Genomic DNA, 25,976 nt, shown 5'->3' with positions numbered 1-25,976 from the left:
AGGGGGGGGAAGAAGGAGGGGAAAGAAGGGGGGGAAAGAAGGGGGGGAGAAGGGGGGGGAAAGAAGGGGGGGAAAGAAGGGGTCTGCAGCCCAGCTCGGGCTGTTAGCGCCCGCGGGTTCGAGCAGTCTATGGGGCAGGCATAGCTGATGGTAGTGTTCCAATTCCCTCAACAGGAGGTAGGAGAGGAAACGTATACTGAGTCGGCTGCTTAGAGCCGCCCACTGGAGCTTTAAAAGCATTGTGTGTTTCCTGGCACTTGCAGCCGTTTTGGTGGATTATGTCAATTTCGTGTTCACTTCTTACATGAAGAGAAACGTCAGAGGGTGAAACGGGAATATGGGATAGCACTGTATTGTGGAGGTTTCAGTCCGCAACAGGCTCCCAGTTAGGCAGAGTTAGAGAGTGGGGGTAAAATTTGAAGAGACTGGCGGGTCAGGGGCGCATGTATAGGCCCTCTCGGTCTTACTGCGGCTCAGTGGAAGAGAGACTAGACTGGCTGCTCTGGGCAGCTAAGAGCTTGCCCTCAGGTATCCCGCCTGACTTGGCACCACAGATCAGGACGCTGAACTCCCCCATCCGTGGGGTTCGTTCCTCCCAGGGTTTCAAGAGATATCCGGGAGAAAATAAGGCCCATGTTGACCTGGACCCAATAAGGGCTCTAATGAGGGATATCACATCACCTCAGGAGGGGGCCTAGATGTACGCTGGCATATGAGGGTGGAGTGTCCTGAAGTAAAAAGTGTTTATCTAACAAAAGTGACCAAATTACCATCGCATATGCTGTTCATGAAGTAAAAAGTGTTTATTTAACAAATGTGACCAAGGTACGCTCACAGGTGTTGCTCATGACGTAAAAAGTGTTTATCTAGTCAACGTGACCAAATTATGCTTGCATATGCTGCTCATGAAGTAAACGTGTTTAGTTAGCAAAAGTTGGTCACATTAAGCACGCCAGGCAAGGTACATTTTTTACTTACCTCATGTGTGGATCCATGTGTACCAAAGCACTCCAGGAAGTGAAAGAGGGCTACATAGTGTAATGTGTAATAGTAATACCATGCTCAGACAAGTGGCAAGTTCCTTCCATCAAGTACCTTGCAAGTGGTAAAAAGCGGCACCATATTAGAAGGATCCCCCTTATCATTGCAACACAGATGTGAAAGAGTGTTGGGCTTAATATAATAGTGACATATATGCACTCGCCAAACAGGCTACCAGTGAATGTAAAGTGTTAGGGTCCTGACATGAGTATGTGTAAGTGCTAGAACAAGTTATTACTGGTTGCAAAGCAGTTGGTTACTTACAAGATGTGCTACCGAAGGTGCTGGGGTTCTCCCATTTAAAGGGAGTCCATTAAGAGTTTGGTACAAATCAAACTGTAGTTAAAGCTTTGTAGTGGGATCCTCCGGTGTCATACTGGGGTAAATGTGAAGTACACTCATTGGAGACCGAAATAACAGTGTAAAAAGTATAAGACTTCCTCCATTTCTATACTATGTAAAGTATCTACTATATAACTTGAGAACCCTGAATTGTGTTTATTGTTCTTTGAGATGGTTTTTATAAAGGAGTGTTACTCCATCCAAACCTTATCCGGTTGTGACTCTTTATTTTAACCTGGTACAAAACATAGAGCAGCAGCCCAGTAGGGGCTGGACAGCCTATAAAGCAAGTGTTAGACCATTCCTCCCTTGGTTCGCTTTCGCACATGTTTGCGGTAAGATGTAGTATTCCCCGCTCAGGACTCCTACAGGTAGCTACTCTCGCCATTCCATATTTCCCCTTGGGAGAACCACTTTACACTTTTTGGAGGCACTGCTGAGATCCTAGGGGGGCAGGAGGGGGGGGAGGCAGTTACGTTATAGGAAAACCACTGTGTACTCTCTTGTTTACCAGACAGGGGGGCTGGGTCATATATTAGCAGTAATTACCTGTAAACCAGAGATACTCGAGAAAAAACGAGAATGGTGCATGAATGTGTTACACTGTGTAAAAGGTGAGGGGCTTAGCCCAGAGACTTGTGTTATAATAGGTGAAGTCCCGTTACACATTACAACTGATGCGATCCTGGCCATGACTGGCACCTTAGAACCCATCACGGGTAAAGTAAAAAGCGTAGGCCGTATACCTGGCCAAGATAATAAATGCTCTATGCTATGTTACAGGTTCTCTTTCAGGTAAAACATTGCCCACGGAAATCCAAGGCAGGGAACCTTTAATCACCTGCCCGGTCTGAAAATTAGACTCATGGCCAGGGATGCCTCAGAGACCAGAGTGTCCCTCTACCACTAAAGACGCTATAATCATTGCCGTGGCGCTGGCTCAAGCTGTTAAATTAACTATGGAGAGACACGCCCCGCCACCAGTACTCTGCTAACAAGGAGCTCACACACAACCACGGCCCTTTTCAGGTGAACGGCCCATGCCCAAAGGAGAAGAAAGCTATGAAGTATGAGCCGATCTCACTCAGCTTATGCTCCAGGATTGGAAAGTGTCAGAACAAGAAAAGAGAAGGAGGGTGATAGAGGCCGTACGAGGTCCTGCATTACAGACGGTACAGGCCCAGCACACGCAAAACCATGACCCCACCACAAGTGTTAGGTGCACTAGAAGGAGCGTTTGGCACCACCGAACCAGGGGAGGATTTGCGGATTAAGTTCCATGGCACTTCATTGAAGCAGGGGAGAAGTTATCTGAATTTGTAATGCGAATTGAACAGATATTGCGCTTGATCCACCAGATAGGAGGAGTAGAGATTTCCCAGTTGAACCGTTGTCGTTTGAAGCAGTTACTTCGAGGGCCCAAAGATGCTGCCATACCTATCCTGCAGTTGAGGCTACGGAAGAAGCTGGACACCCCACCGTCCTATGAGGAATTGCTAAGATCAATAAGGGCGTTGGAGGAAGAAACAAGTGATGTCAATGTCCAGAGCCATCCTGTGCAAGGGGTGACTCGGGTGCTAAATCCTACCTTGGCCCAACAGACAGATTGAAGAGTTGCAACGATTAGTGAAGGATTTGCAGGCCCGGCTTCTAATAAGTGAAAGTGCCAATGTGCAGCCGCAGCGAGGCAGAGATGCGGTTCCCCCATTAAGTGAAAGAGAACACTAGACTTTTTCGAAGAGCACAAGAGCCACGAGAACAGGTGGCCTCTTCTGCTCCGTTGCCCCCATGCAAATTCTGCCATAGATGTGGAAATGATACACAATACACCCGGCTGTGTTCCCAAGTCCAGAACTATGCCCGAGTAGCGGCCCGTTTTAATGCACTGAAAGCAACTCCAGCCCGAACAATGTTGGGAAACGCCCAGGAGGTTGAAGCAGTGGAGCAGCTAGAACCTCAACCACAGGAATAAGCTCCATTGCAACCTAGAACCACAGCTCTGTTCGACTTCAGCATTCTGAATTACCTACTACTAAGTACCCCATCAAGGCTCAGGGGGGTCCCACAGCTGAACATATCTGCCTCGCCCATGAGCTCTACAAAGTTAAGAACGGGACAGCAGCGACCTGCCACAAACTCCGACCCCAAGAATAAAATGTTCCCCGAGGCCTTCCTGCTGGCCTCATGTTAAGACGGATTTCTGAACTCTGTCCTGGTGGCGCAGAAGTTCAGAAGGCCAACCTAATTACTTGGAACAGGGTAACCTCTGGACGAGCCAGACCAATCAAGGTAGCGATCGCGGCGGTCAGGACTAGGTCTCAAGAGGGGTGAGGGTGACTGAAAGCCCGCAATGAGCACACAAAGCAAGAACACTTACAAACTACTCCAAACAGTTGTTATATTAAAAATATATACACATTTATTCCAAGGCCTTTAAAACAATGACCGTAGCGAGAAAATCACAACAATAGTAAACCAACACATACCATATCAACACAATATATATACAAATACAACAAGTCTCAAGCGTTATATGCATGAAATGTGTAGTCCACCTAAAAGGGAGGGAAAACAGGCAGTGCGCAATAATGCTTAGACCCAGTTCGCCTTCAGAGGCACCTAACTAGATGGAAGTCCGAGCCCTGCGAAGAGTGGAGCCTTGTGCTCAAAAGTACCTGCACGCGCTGGTGCCAACGGGCAAAAGGAGAAGCTCTTCGAGGGAAATCAGGCAGTTCAGTTTAGTGCACAAAAGAAGAAGAAGTTCCGCGACTCAAGCGCAGCCTCCACAGTGGGCAGAAGCAGAGCGCGAGTACGGAAAAGGGTGCTGTTTGACACAGCGGGGAAAAGCAATGGGCTCCTGCAGGAGGGCGACCAGATCCTAGCTATGCTACTCACCGGTCCCCGATGCAAGCAGACCCAGGCTTCTCTGCGTCAGTTTCAGCAGCTGGCAGGTTCAGAAGAGCAGGGAACGCCTCGTCGTCGTGTTGAGTAAAAAGACGTCCCAATCGAAGAAACCCGCACAGTTTGTTACCACAGCAGGGCAACGGAGCGGCCGTGTGTATCTGAGCCAAATGTACACTACTCACTTCAGACCTGGGAACGCCAAGTGTACGAAGCGTGTGAGAGTGACAAGGACTCGAAATACTACACAACCTGGCGGCGGTTACAGAGCAAGACTCCCGTGTAAGCTGGTCAGTCAGCTGGATGGCCCAGAGACGCTTCCGAAGGCTTACTGGCAGGAGATGGTGAAGATGCCGAGAATAGCTGTTCCCGCTATTCCAAGGGTCGAAGTACCAGTACAGGCCTTCTGGTTCGATCAAAGGTGAAAAGGGTTTCACAAGGCGACAGCAGTGCAGAGGAGAAGTCCATCAGCGGGTCACCAGCGATTCCTCTGTCCAGCCTCTTGGTTGGAGGATACTTGGCTCCTGTATTCCTTCGTTCGTGAATACTCAGGAGATCGACATTGTTGTGGTGTTTCCAGCCCCCTCTTATCCACGGTTCCCTTCGCGCCAAAACGGAGGGGACCCAATGGGAGATCCGCTCATCAACACTCACACCTATTCGTGGACCAATCACGGACCACGGTGGTCCCAGGCATTCACACCACCCTAGACTCTCTGGCACCCAGGATGTGTATTGGGACCAGACATCCCAGCCCACATCCTGGAGGCACACACAAGACATGTAGAAGCCCGCGAAAGCATCCGTGTTTCGCGGGAAAGTACATGCCCAAATAAGGAAGGCCCCGGGTCGGCTCGACCTGGGGAAGGTGAAGGGAGCAAGACGGTCAGCGGACAGGACAAAGGAGCCTCGTGGTCTGGCCATTTTGGGAGCCAGGCCACCATTTTGGGTTAAGCGTGAGAAACGCGCTTAGAACGCCAAAAGGAGCTCAAAACACAAGAAACGATCGCTGCCACCATTCCCGTCCCTGAATCACTTGCACCGATCAGATACAATCCTAAACGAGTATCTAGGGCCTGTAGAAGGCTAGAGACCCAAGAGAGCTGTAACTTAGCTTACAGTGCCCTCTTGTGTCATGTTGCACGAAAGCCGCAACATGATAAAAGAAACTACGGGAAACAGCGTTCCCCGGTACTGACTGTCTTAAGGGCTTGTCAGTTTCCCCGTAAGAAAGGAGCGAAAGCCCAGAGGAGTGCGGCAGAAGGCTGCACTTCTCTGGCAAAGTCAAGAACAAGGTGAAAAACAACAGCAAAAAGTTTAGGGGTTGCCACATGGAAGGAAAATTACCTACAATTACGAAATCTTTCCTAACACCTCATTGGCCCCACGCTGACCATCACTGTAGATCTGGAAGGGCGAAGAACTATTGCACTACTGGACAGTGGCTCACAGGTCACCATAGTGTATGAGCCATACTATTATCAGCATATGTCCCAAATGCAGCTGGAAGGATTCAATCTAATGGGAGTCAGAGATGCGACCTGCCTGGGTATGTCAAGATCCACTTGAATCACGATGTGGCTGGGGTGAATACAATATTGTCCACACTGGCGTTGATCTGCACCACCAAGAACCCGAATCCAGAGGTTCCCCTGGTTATGGGCACAAATTCCGCTTTGTTTGGTACACTCGCCAAAATGTCCATGTAGATGGCCGGGCCCACGTTTACAAACTCATTGACCATGCATCCAGCTTGCCAACAGGCATATCTCCAGCAAAGTCAAGAGAAAAAAAACAACTGATGGACCAGTGTGCGATGTAGCCACCACCAACCATAGTCAGCTGGACATACTGCCTGGTCAGACGGTGAGCCGGAATGAGAAGAACTGCCGGGAGGACTGATTGTCCAGCAAACCTTATTTAGTGATACTAGAAGGGGGTGACTCGCATGCGAGTCCCTATCACTAACATCACTGGGAAAACAGTACACCTACCAGGTCGGCAGACAATTGCCCAACTGCACATTGCTGAATCGGTGGCACAGGCAGCCGGAACCAGGGGCCTATACCCTCCTTTGTATAGAAGTGCCATAAACCTTGGCTATTCACCTTTGCCTAATAGGGAAAAGGATCATCTATGAGACCAATTGACCCTGCAGGCCGATGTGTTTTCGACCAGGGACTGGGACTTGGGAGAAGCCAAGGGAGTGCAACACCAAATACGATTGAATGCTACCAACCCTTTTCGAGAAAGGTCACGAAGACTAGCTCCGGCTGATGTGGAGGATATGCAACGCCATCTTGAAGAGCTATTGCAAGCAGGGGTTATCCAAGATTCGAGGAGCCCATACGCGTCACCAATTGTGGTGACCAGAAAAAGGAACAACGATGTGCGTCTATGCATGGACTACCGATGATTGAACAGCAGGACGGTGCCCGATCAATACACTCTTCTCCCAGGGTGGACGAGGCCCTTGATTGTCTGGTTGGGAGCAAGTGATTCTCGGTCTTGGACCCAAGGAGTGGATATTGCCAGATTCCCATGCTACCTGAAGATAAAGAGAAGACAGCTTTCATCTGCCCCTTGGGATTTTACCAGTTCACTTGTATGCCTCAAGGTATATCTGGGGCGCTCGCCAAGTTTCAATGTCTGATGGAGAACACAGTAGGGGATATGAATTTACTTGAAGTACTGGTCTACCTAGACGATGTGATTGTGTTTGGAAGGACTTTAGAAGAGCATCATCAACGGCTACAGAAAGTTTTGGACCGTCTACAACAGCAAGGGCTAAATGTTGCGTTGGAAAAATGCCAGTTCTGCCGCACCAGTGTGAAATACATTGGCCACGTGGTGTCCGAGGAAGGTGTGAGAGTGGATCCTGCTAAGATGGAAGCCCTTGAAAGTTGGCCCTGGCCGAATAATCTACGAGAACTGAGAAGCTTCTTGGGTTTCTGTAATTACTACCACAGGTTCATGCACGGCTTTGCCAAAAAACCCCGACCTCTCACTGAATTGACAAAGGGTTATCCGGCTACAAAGAAAAGGAATGCAAATCGGGGAAAGCATCCGCACCCCAACACCATCCCAAGGACAGTTTTGGCCCACGCTGGAGTGAGAAGTGTGAGCAGGCCTTTGTTCATTTAAAATAAACTCTTATGGGAGCGCCCGTACTGGTATATGCTGACCCCCAACTGCCCTACATTTTACACCTGGATGCCAGTTTGGATGGGTTGGGAGCCCTACTTGATCAAGAACAGCAAGGTACCACTCGGCCTGTGGCTTTTGCCAGTCGTCGACTGAGCTCGTCTGAAATTAAATACCCTGCTCACAAACTGGAGTTTCTAGCCCTGAAATGAGCCATATCCGAAAAATTGCATGACTATCTTTATGGGGCTACTTTTGTAGTGAAGACGGACAACAATCCTCTCACATATGTCCTCAATAGCGCCAAGTCAGATGCCACTGGACATTGCTGGCTGGCCGCACTGTCTACGTACAACTTCCAGATAGAATATTGCAGATGCCTTGTCCAGAAGACCCCCAGCTGATGATCACTCAGAGTACATCCCTTCTGAGACAGCCTCGGTAGCCACGTTGAAGGCCATTTGCAAGAAGGAGGTGTGTCCGACAACCGAATCCGACCGCTGCAATGATTGCTTAGGAGGACCAGATCAGGGAATCCCAGTAAGTTACTGCGACGCAACCAGCCTGGCCGCCCCTGAAATGCTGCACATGAACCTGGCGGAGCTTAGACAAAGTCAAATGCAATATACAGAGATGCATGAAGTACTGCAGAGCAAAGAGGCCGGTGACACAGGGCCGCCGGCAGAAAAAAACCTGCCTAATCACTTTATATACAGCAAGGAATGAAGGACGCTAGTGCTAAAGGGAGGAGTATTATATAAGGAGAGCCATATCCAAGGGAAACTCATACACCGACTTGTGCTACCCCGCTCACTACGTGCCCACGCTCTGCGTGCTCTCCATGACCAAAATGGACATCTGGGAAGTGAACGTACACTAGAATTAGTACGCAGTCGATTCTACTGGCCATGCTTGTGCCCCGAAGTAGAGGAGTATTGCCACACCTGTGCACGATGCATCACTAGAAAACATTGAGCCATCCTGCGACTGCACTACAACATCTACAGAGCTCGGACCCATGGACGTAGTTTGTATTTACTTCCTGAGCCTTGAAATTGATAACAGTGGGATTCAGAACATTCTAGTGGTGACCGACCATTTTACCCGATATGCCCAGGAGTATCCCACCAGGGATCAGAAAGCAACAATAGCAAAAGTACTCTGAGAATTTATTTTTGTGCATTACAGATTGCCGACCAAGTACGAGACTTTAAATCTAAACTAAAACAAGAACTCTGTTGTTGATAGGGGTGAAAAAGACTAGGACGTCTCCCTACCATCTTCAAGGGGGTGCTCAGGCAGAACAATTTAATCATACCTTAATAAGCATGCTGGGGACCCTAAGTGCCGAAGAAAAGATGAAGTGGAACCAACATGTGTCCTTGCCTACAACTGCACCAGGAACGATAGCATTGGGTTTACCACGTATGAACTGTTTGGAAGGGATGCCCGATTACCCATAGACTTGAGTTTTGGTACCTTCTCCCACGGGACTGGCACTGAAAATTACAGAAAGTATGTCAGAGACCTTCAGAATCAATTGTCAAAAACTTTCCAGCTGGCGTAAGCCGCAGCAGATAAAAATGCACAACAAAATAAGCGAAGGTATGATAAAAGTCAGGTTTCACCACTTACAACCCGGCGACCGAGTGCTCATCAAATGTTTAGGGAATAAAGGGCAAAACAAGCCGGGAGATCGATGGGAATCGCAACCATACCTGATCGAGAGACTGTTGACTGGATTGCCAGTGTTTCGACTGAGAAAAGACGGCACCCAGAGGGATGTAAAAACCCTCCACCGCAATCACCTCTTGCCTATAGGGGACAATGTGGAGATGGATCCGACTGCTGGTGAAACCCCTCTTTCCCCCAGTAAGAGGAGCACTCGAGCTACAGCATTGGACAGAAGCCATGGGGAAGCTGTACTGTATGTTGCCTCAAATGCCAAAGACAAGAAAACAGTGGAGAATAAAGGGCCTAAACTTTTTGAGCTATCACCTGAGCACTCCGACTTGCCATCCGAACCAATAGCCGAAGGAGGAGAGGATATTTCTGAAGGCTCAGAGATGGCCTATTGGATTGGACAAGAGGTTTCAACTCCAGCTCTCTTCAGACAATTGGAGAACCGGGGAGAACTACCCACAGGTGGTGTCCTAGAATTCTTGCCAACGCCCTCTGTGGAACAATTGCCACGGATCAGCTCTGAGGCTGACGTTGAGCCGCCTGAGTCAATAGAACTTCCCGAGGATACATCTGAAGATCATTCAGAGGGACCTTGTGAACTGCGGCGATCTCAACGAGAAGTAAGGCCAGTGAGAATGCAGAATTACGATGCGCCAGGAGAACAGTCGGAAGCTATCAGAAAAGGATTTCAGGCGTCCTCTACTACTTGTACAGTGCTATTAGTAAATCCAAGGTGTTATGCTCAACATTGGTGGAATGTACCACTGTTGTGGAATGATAAATGTCATATGCTATTCTATGTACCCAAAGAGGAGGTAAACCCTTAGGGACAAGGGTTTTGAAGGACCAGAGGGAGAGTGTAAAACACCAACCATTTCAGCGTGGGAGTTTATTTATATAGGAGAAAGGGAGATTCATAAGTGAAAGTTCAGTCCTGTTTTTGCGTCTGCAGGCCTTAGCTCTTCCATGGCCCGTGGGTGGACTTGGTATGAGCCGCCCACAGGGGGATTGGGAGCGTACATGAGGCAATTCTTGAAAAAATCCTGTGACCGTCTCCCCGCTCTGGGGAGCAGGTGGAGAGGACCCGCTTTGTATATAGTGCAGACCAGCGCAGGAGAGAGGGAGAGAGAGAGAGGGAGAGGGAGAGGGAGAGGGAGAGGGAGAGGGAGAGGGAGAGGGAGAGGGAGAGGGAGAGGGGGAGGGAGAGAGAGAGAGAGAGAGAGAGACACGTCCAGGACCTCCGTGCTTCCAAGGACCACGTAGGGCAGCACCGTGCCGGGCTGTGCTCTCCCCTCTATCAGGGTCGAGGCAGCGAGCACCGGAGTGTGGTGTGCAGCCCAGCTCGTGCTGGTAGCATCCGTAGGTTTGAGCAGTCTATGGGTCAGGTGTAGCTGACAGTAGTGTTCCCGCCCCTCGCCTGTGACAGGAGGTAGGAGAGGAAAAGTATACCGAGTCGGCTGCTTAGAGCCGACCACTGGAGCTTTAAAAGCATTGTGCATTTCCCAGCACTTGCAGCCGTTTTGGTGGATGTCAATTTCGTGTTTACTTCTTAAATGAAGAGAAACGTCAGAGGGTGAAAAGGGTATATGGGATAGCACAGTATTGTGGTGATTTCAGTCTGCAACAGGCTCCCAGTTAGGCAGAGTTAGAGAGTGGGGGGAAAAATGGAAGAGACAGTCGGACAGGGGTGCATGTATAGGCCCTCTCGGTCTTACTGCGGTTCAGTGGAAGAGATTAGCCGCTCAGGGCAGTTAAGAACTCGCGCCCAGGCATCCCGCCTGACTTGGTGCCCCAGATCAGGTGTCTGAACTCCCCATCAGTGGGGTTCGTTCCTCGCAGGTTTCCAAGGGATATCCGGGAGAAAATTACTCACTTACCAGAAGTCCTAATGAAGTTGCTCGGGTTCTCCCATCTAAAAGGGAGCATAATAGGAGTTTGGTACAAATGAAACTGTAGTCAAGTCATTAGTAATTGTACTTTAAGTAGCTTTGTAGTGGGATCCAATTGTGAAGGGTATTGCTATCCTCCAGTGTCACACTGGGGTAAATGTGAAGTACACTCATTGGAGACCAAAATAAGAAGGTAAAAATTATAAGACTGGTCCTCCATTTTTATATTGTGTAAAGTATCTACTATATAACTTGAGAACCCTGAATTGCGTTTATTGTTCTTTGAGATGGTTAAATAAAGAAGGAGTGGTAACTCCATCCAAACCTTATCTGGCTGTGACTGTTTATTTTGACCTGGTACAAAACAGAGCATCTGTCCAGTATGGGCTGGGCAGCCTATAAAGCAAGTATTAGACCATTCCCCCCTGGGTTCCCATTTGCACATGTGTGCGGTAAGGTGTAGTATCCCCAGCTCAGGACTCCTACAGGTAGCTACTCTCGCCATACCCTTTTTCCCCCTTGGGATAACCACCTTACAAGTATAATACAAAGAATAATATGTCCAGATGTCTACATTATGCAAATAAAGCAATAACACTTTTCTACCACCATCAATTTTCCAAACTTGTTTTGTCTGCCACGTATTAAGTGAGGATTGACAGTAGAATCTTTGAGTCGTTTTCTAATAACCCTACTGTGTTCACGGCTTCAAATACTGGTCACTAGCCAATTCACTGCCAAGTTTGCTTTATTCACTGGTCTCATTCTATTTACTGCTCAGACTAACCCATTTACTGTCCAGAATGTTCCATTCTAACGTCTACCTCTGCTCAGTTTCGCTGACTGGTTGCCTGGTGTACATTTAGAGCCTTGCAGGTCCCAAGCTTTCCTTACCAATCTCCTGAACTTGCCTCCGGCCTTTGCACTTGCCTCAGCACTACTGCACTTCGGTTACGACACGAGAGTGGTATCTCTCTGCACTTCACCCATGTTCTGACGGGACTGGGCATACTTGGTCCGTATTATCCTCCTCTCTACCCCCACACACTTCCTGCTTTGTTGCACCTGTATGATCTGAATGTACCACGCCTAGTAAGAGAGTTTGTCCTGTCCTCCTTTATGTCTTTTCTCTTCCATGCTTGGATGCATTTTGAAACACTTGTTTATAAGCGCATAAAAAATAAACAATCAATTCAGGGCTTAAACTAATCCTACCCATCAGACTGCCATTGACTGCCTAGGATACCTTATTCTCTTCTGTAATGAACTCATGGTGGCAACAGTAAAGACAAACACAAGTGACGACAGTTCAAGGGTGTTTTTTTTAATGGGTGGGATAAACGCCTAATCTAAACCTAAATCTAAGATGGGAGCAAAATATGACCATCAAATAATAAGGCAGTCCTAGTGGCATCTTGTCAAATAAACGGGCCTATACTAAGAAAAACCTATTGCCAATCCTATACAAAAAGAGTGTGTGATAATGTTCACCAAAAAAGAAAGAAGTGTTCACATAAGTCATGATGGTATGGTATGGCTGGGTCTCCCTTCCCCACGTTTTAGGCACGGAACAAGGCGGCTTCTGAGCACAGCACACTCCTGCATGAGGTTACAGCTCCATTCAATGATACCAAGATCTTCAGAGGCTAAGTCTCTTTTCTACAAAGTCTCTTGCCTTAGGCCTGCTTCACCAAAACAACAAACTAACAAAAAGTTCCTTCAGTGATCTTTCACATTGGGCGATTGCTCTTCGCCCCCTAGGATCTCCCTCCGCCAGGCTCAGATCCTCCTTGCAACTTGGGCCTCCCTCTGTCGGGTTCGCTACGGCCTTTCAAATGTAGCTTGCAATTTTCTAGAGTCTTAATATACTTTTGAACAACTTCTCACTGTGGACAACCCTCGGCCGGGTTCACTCTTGTCAGATACACAGTTCAACTTGCTTTATCACAGTACGGGATTCACTCTTGTCAGCTCTTCCCTTGGCATCCCTTCGTCGGGTTCACATAGCCATCTTTAACACAGTTCATGCTTTTACTCGCACTCTTATCAGAAAGCAGGGGAGAGCCTTCCCCTGGCTTTCTTTCGGCAATGGGTCAGAGACTTACTATTGTACAAGGGAATTGACATGACCCTTGTAGGACCACTCTGACAACTCACATCACCCTCTCCTAGGGCCTTCTGGTTCTTGCACTTTCAAAACAGGTCAGAGTCTTTCGAATGAGCGTCCACCTGACGCCGGACCCCTCTGCACCTGGACCTTAACTGGGCTTTCATTAAAGTTCATAAACACACAAGTTCTTTGTTCATCAGTTCCTTGCATTCATAGTATGATTCCGATTGCAACCTTGGACTCAACACAGTTCGGTTCGCTATCAGCTCTTTCTGACTCACCAGCTGTGCAGAACCCGTAGGCTTGTCTTGCCTCTGGAGTCAAGGATGGTATCATGGTAGCCAGCGTGCCACAGTGCCTGGGTTTTCAATGCAGGAGGCCCCCGTGCACCGTTGACATCTGCTACTCTCCACGCCAGCTGTTAATCCCGGGTCTTATGTTCTCTCTTTCGGAGGCTTTGCAGGTCTGGGTTGGCAAGGGCATCTCCCTCCTTGTAGTCCTCCTTCTCCGTTTAAATCGCCATTCTGGGATCCGCTGCTTCTTCATGTGGTAGGCCTTGCTCGAAGTGTGCTTTCGTGCTCCGCCTTTTATCCCTTTGTGGAAGGTAAAGGGCCGTCAGGTGTGCGTGGGTATTGTCAATTGCCCGACTCAGCCTGACCTATGTATTGGGACATGTCAGGTAAACGGCTCTGGTGTTAGTCCATTGTCTGTTACGGTGTAAGAAAGTGTTTGTATCGGAAAAGGGGGTCAGGATAGAGCTTCCAAGTATCCTACAGGTAGGACGGGGAAAAGGTGTTGCAATGAAGGGGGTACCACATCTCAACTGTCAGCGTTTCCCTTCCACTCCCTGAACACCCCTCATCCAGGTGATCCTCTCCCACTGGTCCACCCACAGGAACTGGATCCAATAGCGATGGCCGTGTCCTGGCCACCTAGATGACAGATCTCCAGGGACCAGCGGGCGAGACTCCATCAGGTTTCTCACACTTCCCACGTCGCATTCACTGGTCAGACCAACTCATTTGCTGGTAATTCCACCTTACTCCCTGCTCACTTTTTCATTTGCTAAACATCATCTCTATTTCAAGGGTCTTCACTGGCTTCTCTGCCCCACTTACTGGCACCCTGCTTGCATCAATGTTTATGCCCACCGGTCTCTCTGAACACTGGACTGTTCACTTTACTCCAATCATTCATGGTTCACACTGCTTTCTTAACAGGGCCACTATGTGTCATTCCGTGATTACAGTATCTTTTTCATTGACCCAATTAACATTCAGCCCGGATCAGCTGATCGCCTCAACATTCACTTTTCACTGTCACTCGTAACAATGTCCTTTTCACTGGGCTATCCTACCCTGTTCTCTAGTCACTCTACTTCATCCTTTAGTAACTCTGCACTGCTCACCCTCGGTCACTCACTGGCCAACCTGACTCATATTACCCAGTCCCTCATTGCCCTAATGATTATCCAGTCTCCAATGTTGTAATTAATGTCGATTATTCTGCTTCATGCGTTTCTAGTCACTCTACCTCATTTTGCTCGTTAATGCCTCATACATTAGTGAATATAAATTCACTGTTAGACGTGAGAGGTAGATAGTAATAATCAACAAAGTACAGACATATTTCATTAAATGGTGCTGTAAAGCAAGTAATTCATTACATTTTTTTCAATTTTTAATATTCGGATCTATTAGAAAAACACATAATAGCTTAAAAAAGCAGTGGGTATATCCCATTCACTTGACGTAAAAAAAATAGTACATTGTTTAAAATTACAAACAGTTTTTGATTTGACACTTAAACTGGGTCATAGGGAAGTGGTAACTTCCGTCTCGGTGGCAGGACTTTGGTTCAGTGATCAGTCTGGGAGGCAGTTGCTGTCTCAGACTGTTCACGGGACCTCGGTTCAGGTTGTTAAATCATCATACTAGTGTAAATTCTAGATGGTTAAACTCGACATGTTTCAGTTCTTGTAACTATTTATAGAACTTTCTTCAGGAGTAGTGTCATATTCTAAAAAACAACAATTCTTCAGACAACAAACTAGGAGCGTGCTATAATTGCGCTTCTCTTAGGTGATGGAATTCAGTTGCCAGTGTTTAATATTGAACTTGGGTGTTCTTGCTGTAACTGTTGATTACAAGGCAAAATAAAAAGATATAAGCTTGTATTGCTAATGATTCTTTTATGATAAAATCAATTGATCTAAACGGGCTAAGTAGAGTAATTACCTAGTCTCGTTGGGGGCGAGTGATTCTGAGTCCGAGGGATTCCTGTTGTATGCAGGTTTAGTCCTCTGGGTCCACAGAAAATACTTCTATGTGTCTACTTGGACCTGCAAGTTAAATTTGCATAGATTAAAGCTGCTGTCTGTATAGACTAGCTTTTACTCCCACAGTAAGTAAAGTGCAAACCTTAGTTGCTTACCTTCAATGAAGGGGCAAATCGTCAAGGTGTAAGATTTATTCCGTAACCCTGGATCAGGAAAGTAGGGTTAATGAAATATGTCTGTAATTTGTTGATTATTACTATCTACCTCTCACGTCTAACAAGATTGTATCCCCGAGATAAGGTAGAGTAACTACTCTAGTAGTGAATATTGGGATTCCCCCTCTATAGTATATTGGTATAAATTCACTGTACCATATGTGCATACAAATATGGATAGACATCATTGATTAATTGTAATTAATATATTTTTCAGTATGTTTTAGTATCATATGTGGCAAACTTACCTAATGCAAGCATGGTTGTTAGTCCTTCCTAAAATTGTCTTAAATTGAGCCTTTAAGACTAAGATGAAAGATCTCTGGAGACCTAAGATTACGCACGCCTCCATCTCTCCCTGCCGCCCCTACCCCTTAGGAAAGGAAAATATGAGGGTGGAAATGCCTGCGCAGGGGTGAGAGCAATATTATTGGGATACAATTGTTTCCCTTCTAGGAGAGCACAGCCTAAAGAAATAGGATACAATGGGAGAATTTCTGCTGTCCCAGGCCTGCAACATTCACTCTCAATAAGGAAGGATTTAATGTTTTATGGCCAAATTGGAGCTTGCCCATGGCCCATGGCCCTCTGCTAGAGGTGCTATAGGCATCTGCCTACAATTGCCTTATGTAGCATGGGTCCTTGTAATTCCATGTAAGATTTGAAGCAGAGGAACAGCTATGCTGGTAAGGACCAATTAATGTAAGAAGGGTTTCAGCTCTACTTTATAACATTCAAACATTCAACCCAAGGTTTGAAAGTTATAAATCCAACAAAGGTGAATTCAGGCTCTTGTGAGAAATGCATATACTGTAATTTAATAGCGCCGACATGACAGGGGGCCTGATACCTAGAGTGTCAGTCAATGTGGTGGTGGACGTTAATGCTGTAGGAAACCGCCTGTTAGTGACCTGGTTACAGATGTCGAATGACTATCGACTTAAAATTGAACTGATGAATTAGCAAGCAACTTCCTGTTCTCCATAGAAACATTAGTTTGCTTCCAAGGGAACCTACAACGAGATCCAAACTCGTCCATCTATTTCTTACCTCCCAGCCAAAATAGGTGGTCCATTCCTGCACAGCTGGTGGCACGGCTGCCTTTGCCTTTTCTAATGCTGCATCGCCTTGATTGCTACTCCCCAAGAGTCCTTGGTCATGAGCCACATACACAGCACCACCAGCCAAGCCAACTTTGGTAACGAACCTAAAGAGGGAAAGGGCATGTTAACTTAAGGATTCAAAAATTAAAACATTATGTGCAACATATAATGGAGAAAAAAAAAGTTATAGTGAGCATCTCATGTAGGCGTTGTATTTGGGCCATGCTGTGTTCCACATTTCCACCACAGATATTGGTTACAGGGCAATGCCCAACATCCAGATGCTGCTTTAAACTCATGCCGCAAATCTTATTTTAATCCTTGTGATAGTTTGTTCAGTGAGAGTGTGTTGGGTGGTAAATAGGAGGCACATTTCAGATGCACTTGTAGGTTTAACATTTACTGACCGTGGCATTTTTTCAAGTAATCCTATAACACTACCTCAATTCATAAGAAAAGACGCAAGCTCCAAGTCTAATATCTTTTTGGTAAGATTTCCACATTCTCTTAAAGATTAACAAAACAGTGGTTGTGGCTGAATCCTGCCTCCTTGTTGCAAGAAGTTGACTGACCCACAAAACGAAGATTCTGTAATGTTTGGCGACAGTGCAGCAGCTTGAACTGGCAGTGCATGCTCTAACACAGGCCTACAGCCTCACTACGGATTACAATGAATGTTAAGAGCTCCAATAAAAAGAAAATGATTTGGCAGACAATTTCATCCCCATAAAACCAAGCAGGTGCAACCCCCTCACCCAGAGGCCGAAATGCCAAAGGATATCCCAAAATCAGAAAATACGCATGTACTCCCACTGAAAGGAGAAAATGACGTGGGAGAAACGAAACAGACCTCACCTCTTCAGTAATGTGGTTAACTTGGAGGAGAAGATGCAGAGAGAAAATCTGAAACGCTAGCTGGAGAGATTGCAGGCAGGTTCTGGGCCTACAATAAAAGGAATGTGCAGGAGAAGTCATAGCGGCATGGCTAAAAGGTGGATGTGGATATTAATGGGAGAATTAATAATCTGAGATTCCTGTGTGTAGTGGAAATGGGCAAAAAGGAAAGGGCAATCAATGCGTTGTTAGTGAAGATCATGTCGGAAATTCTGTAGTCTGTCATTTGACCTATAGTTGTTGATTGTTACATTTGAAGATTGGGGTTGGACAAATTACTCAGGAGCCCGAGGTGACAGACAGACTTTACTGGGTTCGTAGTACATAGGTAAGTAAAACAGGGTAGACATAAGACAAGTTCATGGGAGAGAAGCATCCACCGGTCCCCCTGTGCCAAGCATAAGTTCCCAACTGACTTTTCTGGAATCAAAGCATAACATTCAAAGTCAACACTCCATACTCAACATTCCAGGCTCAGGCACACACACACAGGAAAATAACCAGATTAGATAGGACACAACAGATCTCCCCCCTTACATAACACATACATAAGGAAGAGACAGAAGGCACAGTCGCTACTAAACAATTTATAGACTACAAAGACTATCCTTCTACATACCCATCCAGAAAACCGCTCCAAGCAATAAAGCTATTCCCCTCCAAAACCTTAGAGTAGCTACCAAATAGCTCTACCAATTCCAGAACAATCACCAGTACCATAACAGGCCTTTTATGAAACTCACTCAAGGGAACCAGCTCACCTTCCTGCACAAAACGTACACCACTTAATCACATCTATACCCTACTTCATCTTCCGCCAACAACAATTTGTGCCAAAACACAAACAAACACCACTGACCGCCTAAAGCACAAATACATCTCCACTGCATGGCGCCAACCATAATGTCGTCATCCATCATCATGCCGACCATATGTTCCACCTAGAACTGAGCAACCGATATGAACACAATTGAGCAACCAAGGCATCCAAACTCGCACCACAATTGGCACAAGACCTGAGCAACTCTTGCTCCACAAATTGGTACCTAACCTAAGCAACCACATGCCTACACTCACTTGCACACTAGCATCCTCACCCACACACAACAAACCAAATGGACTAATTGAGCAATAAAACATGGTAAAAGACATTTGAATTGCGCCACACGAAAGTCCCAAAATGTTATGCTTGCCGAGTCCATGTTGGAATGTACCTGTGGAAGAATTGACATGACTGAAAATTTACTTTAAATCCAGTAGGTCCAAAAATCATCAGAAAATTATCAAAATACTCATTTTGGCACCACCACACACTACCAAACTTGGCACCATAAATTACCATCTCTATATGACTTCAGACATGTCATCACTTGTACCACATACATACCATCTCTCATGGCACTCACACACTGGAAAATACCTTCCAAACAAAACATGTTCAGCCAATACTTTATAGAACAACAACATAATATAACCATAACAAGAGTACACATCAGCTAGAAAACACTGCTTTTCCCCACACATCATTTTAACTAAGATGGCATCACAACTATAAGCTCAACCAAACTCGCAACAGTCAATGCCCATAACGTTGATGCCCCAAATCTGCAACATAGCCTCTAGCCAAGACCAGCACTGTGACCTGATTGCCCAAATTGGTTACACCCAATAAATGCATAGCAAGGTGATCATCTTATTAAATATTAAATATTGCAATAACACAGTGAATTACCATCACCCTTTTTGGATGAGACACATTGACAATGTGACGAGCATTACGGCAATCACTTGTTATGAACATTTCGATCCAATGCATGGGTGGACCAATCAAAGCCCACTCACCAACTATAACATTGCAAAAATGGGAACATACAAAGCACTCCCAAAGAGTGGCACCGATGATACATTGACTAACACATTACCACCAAAGATTTCAGCAATAAATATAACGCCGCCAAAATCAGAAAACATTTTCTTCCCATTACGAATCCTCATTTTTCTTCGAAAACTCTGCTGACCAGCTCCTGACTCCTGCATCACTACAAACGTGGCAGTTCTTTGTAGAAAACATCACTGTAGATCACAGCAGATGTAGAAAAGTACGCCATCCTTCGCACATACTTGCAGTTCCGATAGTGAAATGTGACCTCTTTAAAACAACTCGACACCAGCGTTGAAGATACAGTCCATTGGAATCTGCACTGGCACCTAGTAGTTTGCTGTAACGTAATGTCAATTTCCCGGAAGCCCCTTAGAGCACGTTGGGACATGTTGGGAAATGTCCTTTTTTCAACCCTTGCAGTGACAAAGATCTTAACTGCCGCCGGCTCTGGGAACGTTAAACCAATGTTCTTTTACAGTGAACCTTTGCCAATACCACCTGCGGGACAATGACGTCACCATAATGGAGGAGAGCGCAGCCACGGACACAGCTCTCTGGACCAACCATCCTCTGGCCCATACCAGTAGTGATGTAGCCACACCAAAGCAGGCAGACCTCCAAGCCCACCACGTTTACGCCATAACCGGTAAGGGCATTCCACAAGTACTTCACTGAAGCTCCGGTCCCTCCTCTTAGATGCAATTTTCACGATGACCAATAAACTGACTCAAGAGTTCCCCCGGCCCCTTAACTACTGCCAATCTCTGCCACCAATCCCCTTCTGAAACGCCAAAAGTACCTGTTTGTCGCGATTCCGGTAAAGGTCCCAGACGTATTCTTTAAAGACCTTGATAGTATGGTATCGAAATTTGTCTGGCAAGGAAAGAAATCATTGGTGCGAAAAGCCACGCTGACACTACTTAGAGAACTGGGGGGCAGATTTGGTTTCCCAGACTTTCATCTCTATTACAAAGCGGCCCAACTGCGGATACTCCTGGAACACACGAGGGAGGACCTGGGTACTTATTGGTCTTACATGGAGGATGTATTTGAACAACCAAAAAAGGTTATGGACTATCTGTGGTCCCCTCCAAAAGAGATCCCTGAAAAGGTGAAGGCACACCTGACCCTGGGAGTGCTCTGGTCCCTGTGGAAGGGGGTCCAAATGACAGGCTGTCCTCATGGCCCTCTCCAATGAGCTCTTTGTGGGGAGCGCCCCTCGATCTCAGCAGAAGGGACTTCAGATATTCCAAGCAGTGGTCCGACAAAGGTCTAGAGAGAGCAGGTCAGTTATTCGAAGAGGGCGCTTTCAAAGGCTATAGAGGTCAGGAAAATGCTGGGGAGAGAGGCATGGAGTATATTTGAATACCTACGCTTGAGAGGCATGTTGATGGACCCTACATGGGAGGGGAAGATGGTGCTCCCCTGACACCATTTGAACAAGTACTGAACAGTGCAGCTTCTAGAAAAGGCATACTCTAAATTGTACAAGGTCCTGGTAACAGCGGACATGGAGGGGAGACAACGATACAAAGATTACTGGTCTAAGCAGACGGGGGAGATAATTTCGGAGGATACATGGGAAAAAGTATATGACATCATATTTTATGGTAATCTTTTTACAGCAGCAATGGAGAACAACTTTAAGATGCTCCATGGGTGGCATCTGGAGCTCCTTACACTATCAAAAATGTATAAGGGAACATCAACACTCTCCCCTAGGGGTTGTGGCAAGGAGGCCTCTCTATATCACATGTGTTGGTCCTGTCCTGAAATTCAGATATCCTGGTCAGAGCTTCTCAGCTGGATAATGGAGTTGGTGGGGACCTCGCTGGAATTGGACCCGCTGCTGTTATAGTTAGGAGTCCCTGGGGAGGAGGAGGGAACTTGTAGACTCCCCAGAATGTGGGAGGCAATGATGAGGGCGGCGAGGTTGGCTGTGGCCTCAAGTGGAAAAGTACGGTAACACCGACTAAAGCTGATTCGATGAAAAAAGTGTAGGACATATTTGTGATGGAAGAATGGCGCGAAAAGTTAATGACACTAGGGGGACATTTCATCAGGACTGGGGCATGTTTATTATGGAATGTGGGCATGTCAAACTGCCCCAACAGACCTGATTGGGGAATACAGGTGTCGGGTGGCTCTCGGCGGACGAAAGGAAGGAGCGGAGTGGAGATGGGGGAGTCGAAACGACATGTGTCTTTTGACCATGGATCGTGAATAACGATAAGGAAAGGAGAGACACAAAAGGAGATGGGATCCCAACCCGATGATTCGTGAGGATGGCAGAGCCCTTCCGGAGGTTCCTGAATGGTAACATGAAGATTGTTTTTGTCCTACATGATCTGTTGTGCATTAGTTGGGGGGGGAGGTGGGAGGGAATGGGGCGGTGGAGGGAAACTAGGGTTTGTTATATGACGAGAAGATTGTTATGTTCTTGTATTTTAACCTCTAAGAAAATGCTAATAAAATTAAAGTAAAAAAAGCACCTTTGTACACTCTAGCATCCTCAAAACATGGCAACAGTACTATATACCACTACAGGCCACTTGAGCACTTTTTCATTTTCTCCTTGGGCACTTTAGCATTTAGATATTGATCTCCTATTCATGCTATGTCAAATCGATACATTAACGGCTTGGTGTGTTCAAAGGAATGATACTGTAACACGCAATGTTTATGAATAAATGTTACGTGTTTTTTTATAATTTATTTTACACTGTGGTTTGATTTTGACTGTATGTTAACAGACTATGTCAGTATATTTGTTTTCATGATATGTTTAAAGTGTATACATACCCAACGTGTTTGAGGGATTTGGAAGACAATAAAAATATATTTAATAGAATCGTGTGGACTAGACCACAAATTCAAGCCAATTATAAATTGTGGTTGTTTTTCATAAAAAGATATGCATCAAATTGATAGAAAAATGGGTAGGATATACCATCCCAAGAGAACTAGTAGTAAATCCTTAGAAAGTGAGTGAATAAATCAATACATAATAGAGTCTTTTCACAAAGGAATGCGTGTATGTTACAAGATTGGTACTACAGGAAACATTGGTGTTGGACATATAACCACAGGAGATTTAATGCTGGCCGCCTTGTCCTTTGAGCACCAGAGCATACATTATGTGTGGGCCTCAAGCCCCATGGTCCCATATACCCTGCCACCTATATCTGCAGCACTTGAAGAAAAATGATTATGGGAGACAACTAGCAGACAGATTTTGGGGCCACTATAAATCCCAGGCAAAACCCCAGGCAAAATATCAGGGGAGGTGAAGGTCAAGAAGCCTAATCACCAAGCATTTGAATGAAATTTGATTCAGGGACAGTGGTGTGGTTGAACCCGAATCTGCATTAGTCTGAGGGGAACATCAATGATCACAGGGGAGGTCGACTTCAGATCATCCGACAGAGAGGACGCGACAGTTCACGTCCTCACAGTAAGCCACTGTTGAAGAGGGACACAGTGATAAAAAAGGGGAGCCCCCAGAAAACCTGGGTACGTCAAAACACTCCTGGTCCGATACAGGCACAATTAGCTTATTAATAGTGCTTCAAAACTTTTTTTTTTTTTTTTTTTAAAAAAGGTACATATTTTAATTTCTACTTTTTTTATTTTAAATTCCCAAAATGTATTGAATTTTTATTTTTAAACAGTATAATTTTCCATTAAAAGGCCAGAGTTTAATCCATTATATTACTCCTGAAGCAGTACAACCACCTCTACAAATTAAAACTTCTTAATATTGACAAAGAAACACCACCATACCCAGTGACATAGTGTAGATAAACAACCGAATGAAAAAATAAATCAAAAACCTACTGAAGAAAGAACAGACTGTGTGTTATTTATCGACTGTACACAGTGTTATGCCCCAACATGTTTCAGTTCCTAGTAATAGGGAACATTATTCAGGAGATAGTTAAATAGTAATGTATAGCAGTTCTCGATTGAATTTCAGATCTCCATGTGGCTCACGTGCCAAATGGCATACCGTCAGCTGATTGAGATCTGTGGACAATATATATCTGTGGATAAAATATGAAATGCCTTAATAATAGTGTGAGCCAAAACAATTGAGCGGCCTGTCACTATATATTGAAATGTCAGGATAGACAAAGTCATTAAACAATTATACATGCATGTTTTTCTTACTCATTTTGCTCTCCAAGGTAGAGCATAGGTACAAAAAAATAAGTCTTCAACCTCCCCAGGTTGCTTCCCCTGTGTGAGGAACCAAAATATTAGTTCAACATGGTCTCCCATTAGTCCCAGAGAAACAATGTTCTCACGTTTGGTCCAACACCCCCAAGCTAATGAATTTGCACAGGAAAGTGAAATCATTAAATCTTTACCAATAAACTTGGGGAACTAGCATACATTTCAAAGCAACTCATAATGTGATCTCACGTCGACATTCAAACTTCAAACTCCCGAGGTAGAGATGCACGGACCTGGTCAGATGGCTTCAAAGGGTTTGGGCTTTAGAATGTAGCATGTCATCAAACTGAATGGCCATTTGACTTGGTGGTTGGTTGCGTGGGTATCCATTCTACGTCATGAAATGCTCTATGGACCAAAAGAAATGGAAATGGAAACATGTAACAAGAACGCCCAGGGGCTAGGGCCAACATCAAACGCTACGTGCGTACAAAAATGAAGCGCTCAAGTTCCGCGCGACACAACTCAGTGTGCGAGCGTCACTCAAAAATGAATACGGAAAGCAGGCGCGCGATAGATTACTTCGATTCTTTATTATCAGGCCGCTATCTCTTAGTTTATCCCTCCTTTCATTTGTTATCTGCATTAGGACCATGCAGTTGTAATAACACGGTCCAATGGAGAACTTGTTCTGTGTTTTGGAATGTGACACAATGGGATACGAAAGGTGCACTCGTATTTTTGGTGTGAATGCAGTACTTGTGGTCTGTTAAGCAGAATTTAAATTTTGCGAGTGGTCATCCTAATATAGATTTTGTTGCACAGACATTTCATACAATAAATGACCATTTTAGAAATACAATTTGTGAATTATCGTTGTGCCCATGGTCTTTCTAGCCTAACTTCCACCGTATTCAATCTAATAGTTAGGTTGCATGAATTACAACTGCGACATGGGCGTGACCTGATAGCCTGGCAGCATGGGGGTTCGCAAGATATTTCCTTTTGTCACATCTGTACTGGTTATGTTCCTTGTACTTTTGCTCTTTTTTAAATGCAAACAATGTAGACACAGGGCCCATGGGTCCCTTTTTCAACAAATGCCAGTGTCTGTCGCTGGCTGCCTCGTCATAAACTGACAGCTTTTAACTTTTGCGGTTGAATTGGCCGAATGGCAGATTTTCACAGCGAAGTTTGGGGTGAAAGCTTTTACAATTCAATAAAGCGTTCACGTCCATCAGTTTTTTGAAAGGTTTCACTTTGAGGATGTAATTCTCATGTACAATGGAGATCTAGAAAATACATTTCCGACATACTGACGGTAGGAGTAAAATGTAATTTTGAGTCTAGGCTATTAAGCCATGCAAAAAAAGGCAGGTATTCGTTCTGCAGGTCCTTCCCAAATGACGAGCGTCGTAAATGTACCTGCGCCACAATTTTATATTTCTTTGGAATACCTTATAAATGGCGAAAATGAATGCGTCTACGAAAACATTAACGTACAATTTTGCCAAATCCAGTCCCACTGTGGAACCCATAGCAGTGCCTTGCACTTGAAGGTAGAGGGTCTCCCGGAATCGAAAAGAATTGTGTTTCCAAGTAGTCTATGTGCACCAACATATTACGTCAATGTGATCAGTGGAAAACTCATTGAAATTACTTTCAACGTGGTGCTGTAAAATGCTTTGCTGGGGTACATTGGTGTACAATGATTCAATATCCATACAAATATGAGTATTCTTCTTGGTGTCAAAAAGGAAGCCTTCAATGGCGGAGATGGCATGCTAGGGGTCTTTGATTTTAGATCCAATTTCTTTTTTTTTCATTTTTAGAAAAAATATCGGCATATCTAGAAAGTGATTAAAGGATGTATCCGATGCCAGAAACGATTGGCCGTCTGGAGTTGTGGGGGGTGAATTTGAGGGAATTTTGATTCTGAGGATATCATCAATGATCACCACGACAAAGTGCAGCTTCTTTCTTGGGGAGGTCGACCTCCGATCATCCGACACAGAAGAAGAGACAGCTCATATCATCACAATAAGCCCCCTCATACATGTGAAGGTCTCATTTCGGGACACTGTGGTGAAGAACCCAATCTTTCTGCAGTTGGTCAATTCTTTGTTGTGAGCAGGGCCAGAATCAAGATGTGTGTGCGACTTCCACAACAGAAACATTCACTATTACTCTCAGAAGAAGTACATTTTCCGGGTATGGTTGTTGCAAATATGGGTTTCTGCCCTCTGCTCAGAACATCAATGGGTATTTGCAAACTGGCTTAGTATGGTACCCAACTTTTAAGATGGGCTTTGCTATGT

General features: G+C 45.5%; 1 protein-coding gene across 1 annotated transcript in view; it reads right to left on the bottom strand.

Annotated features, from left to right (window-relative positions):
• The window catches only part of MICOS13 (mitochondrial contact site and cristae organizing system subunit 13), a 247,181-nt gene that overhangs the window by 211,286 nt on the left and 9,919 nt on the right, over positions 1 to 25,976 (bottom strand). Inside the window, exon 2 of the mRNA XM_069648480.1 lies at positions 16,654 to 16,810. Coding sequence (XP_069504581.1) covers positions 16,654 to 16,810 — 157 coding nt within the window. The remainder of the gene's footprint in view (positions 1 to 16,653; positions 16,811 to 25,976) is intronic.

This window comes from Ambystoma mexicanum, chromosome 1p, assembly GCF_040938575.1.
Source record: "Ambystoma mexicanum isolate Mex_15411 chromosome 1p, UKY_AmexF1_1, whole genome shotgun sequence".
NCBI classification, from domain to species: Eukaryota; Metazoa; Chordata; class Amphibia; order Caudata; family Ambystomatidae; genus Ambystoma; species Ambystoma mexicanum.
The sequence above is the reverse complement of the archived record's forward strand: the minus strand, read 5'-3'. Positions and strand labels throughout refer to the sequence as shown.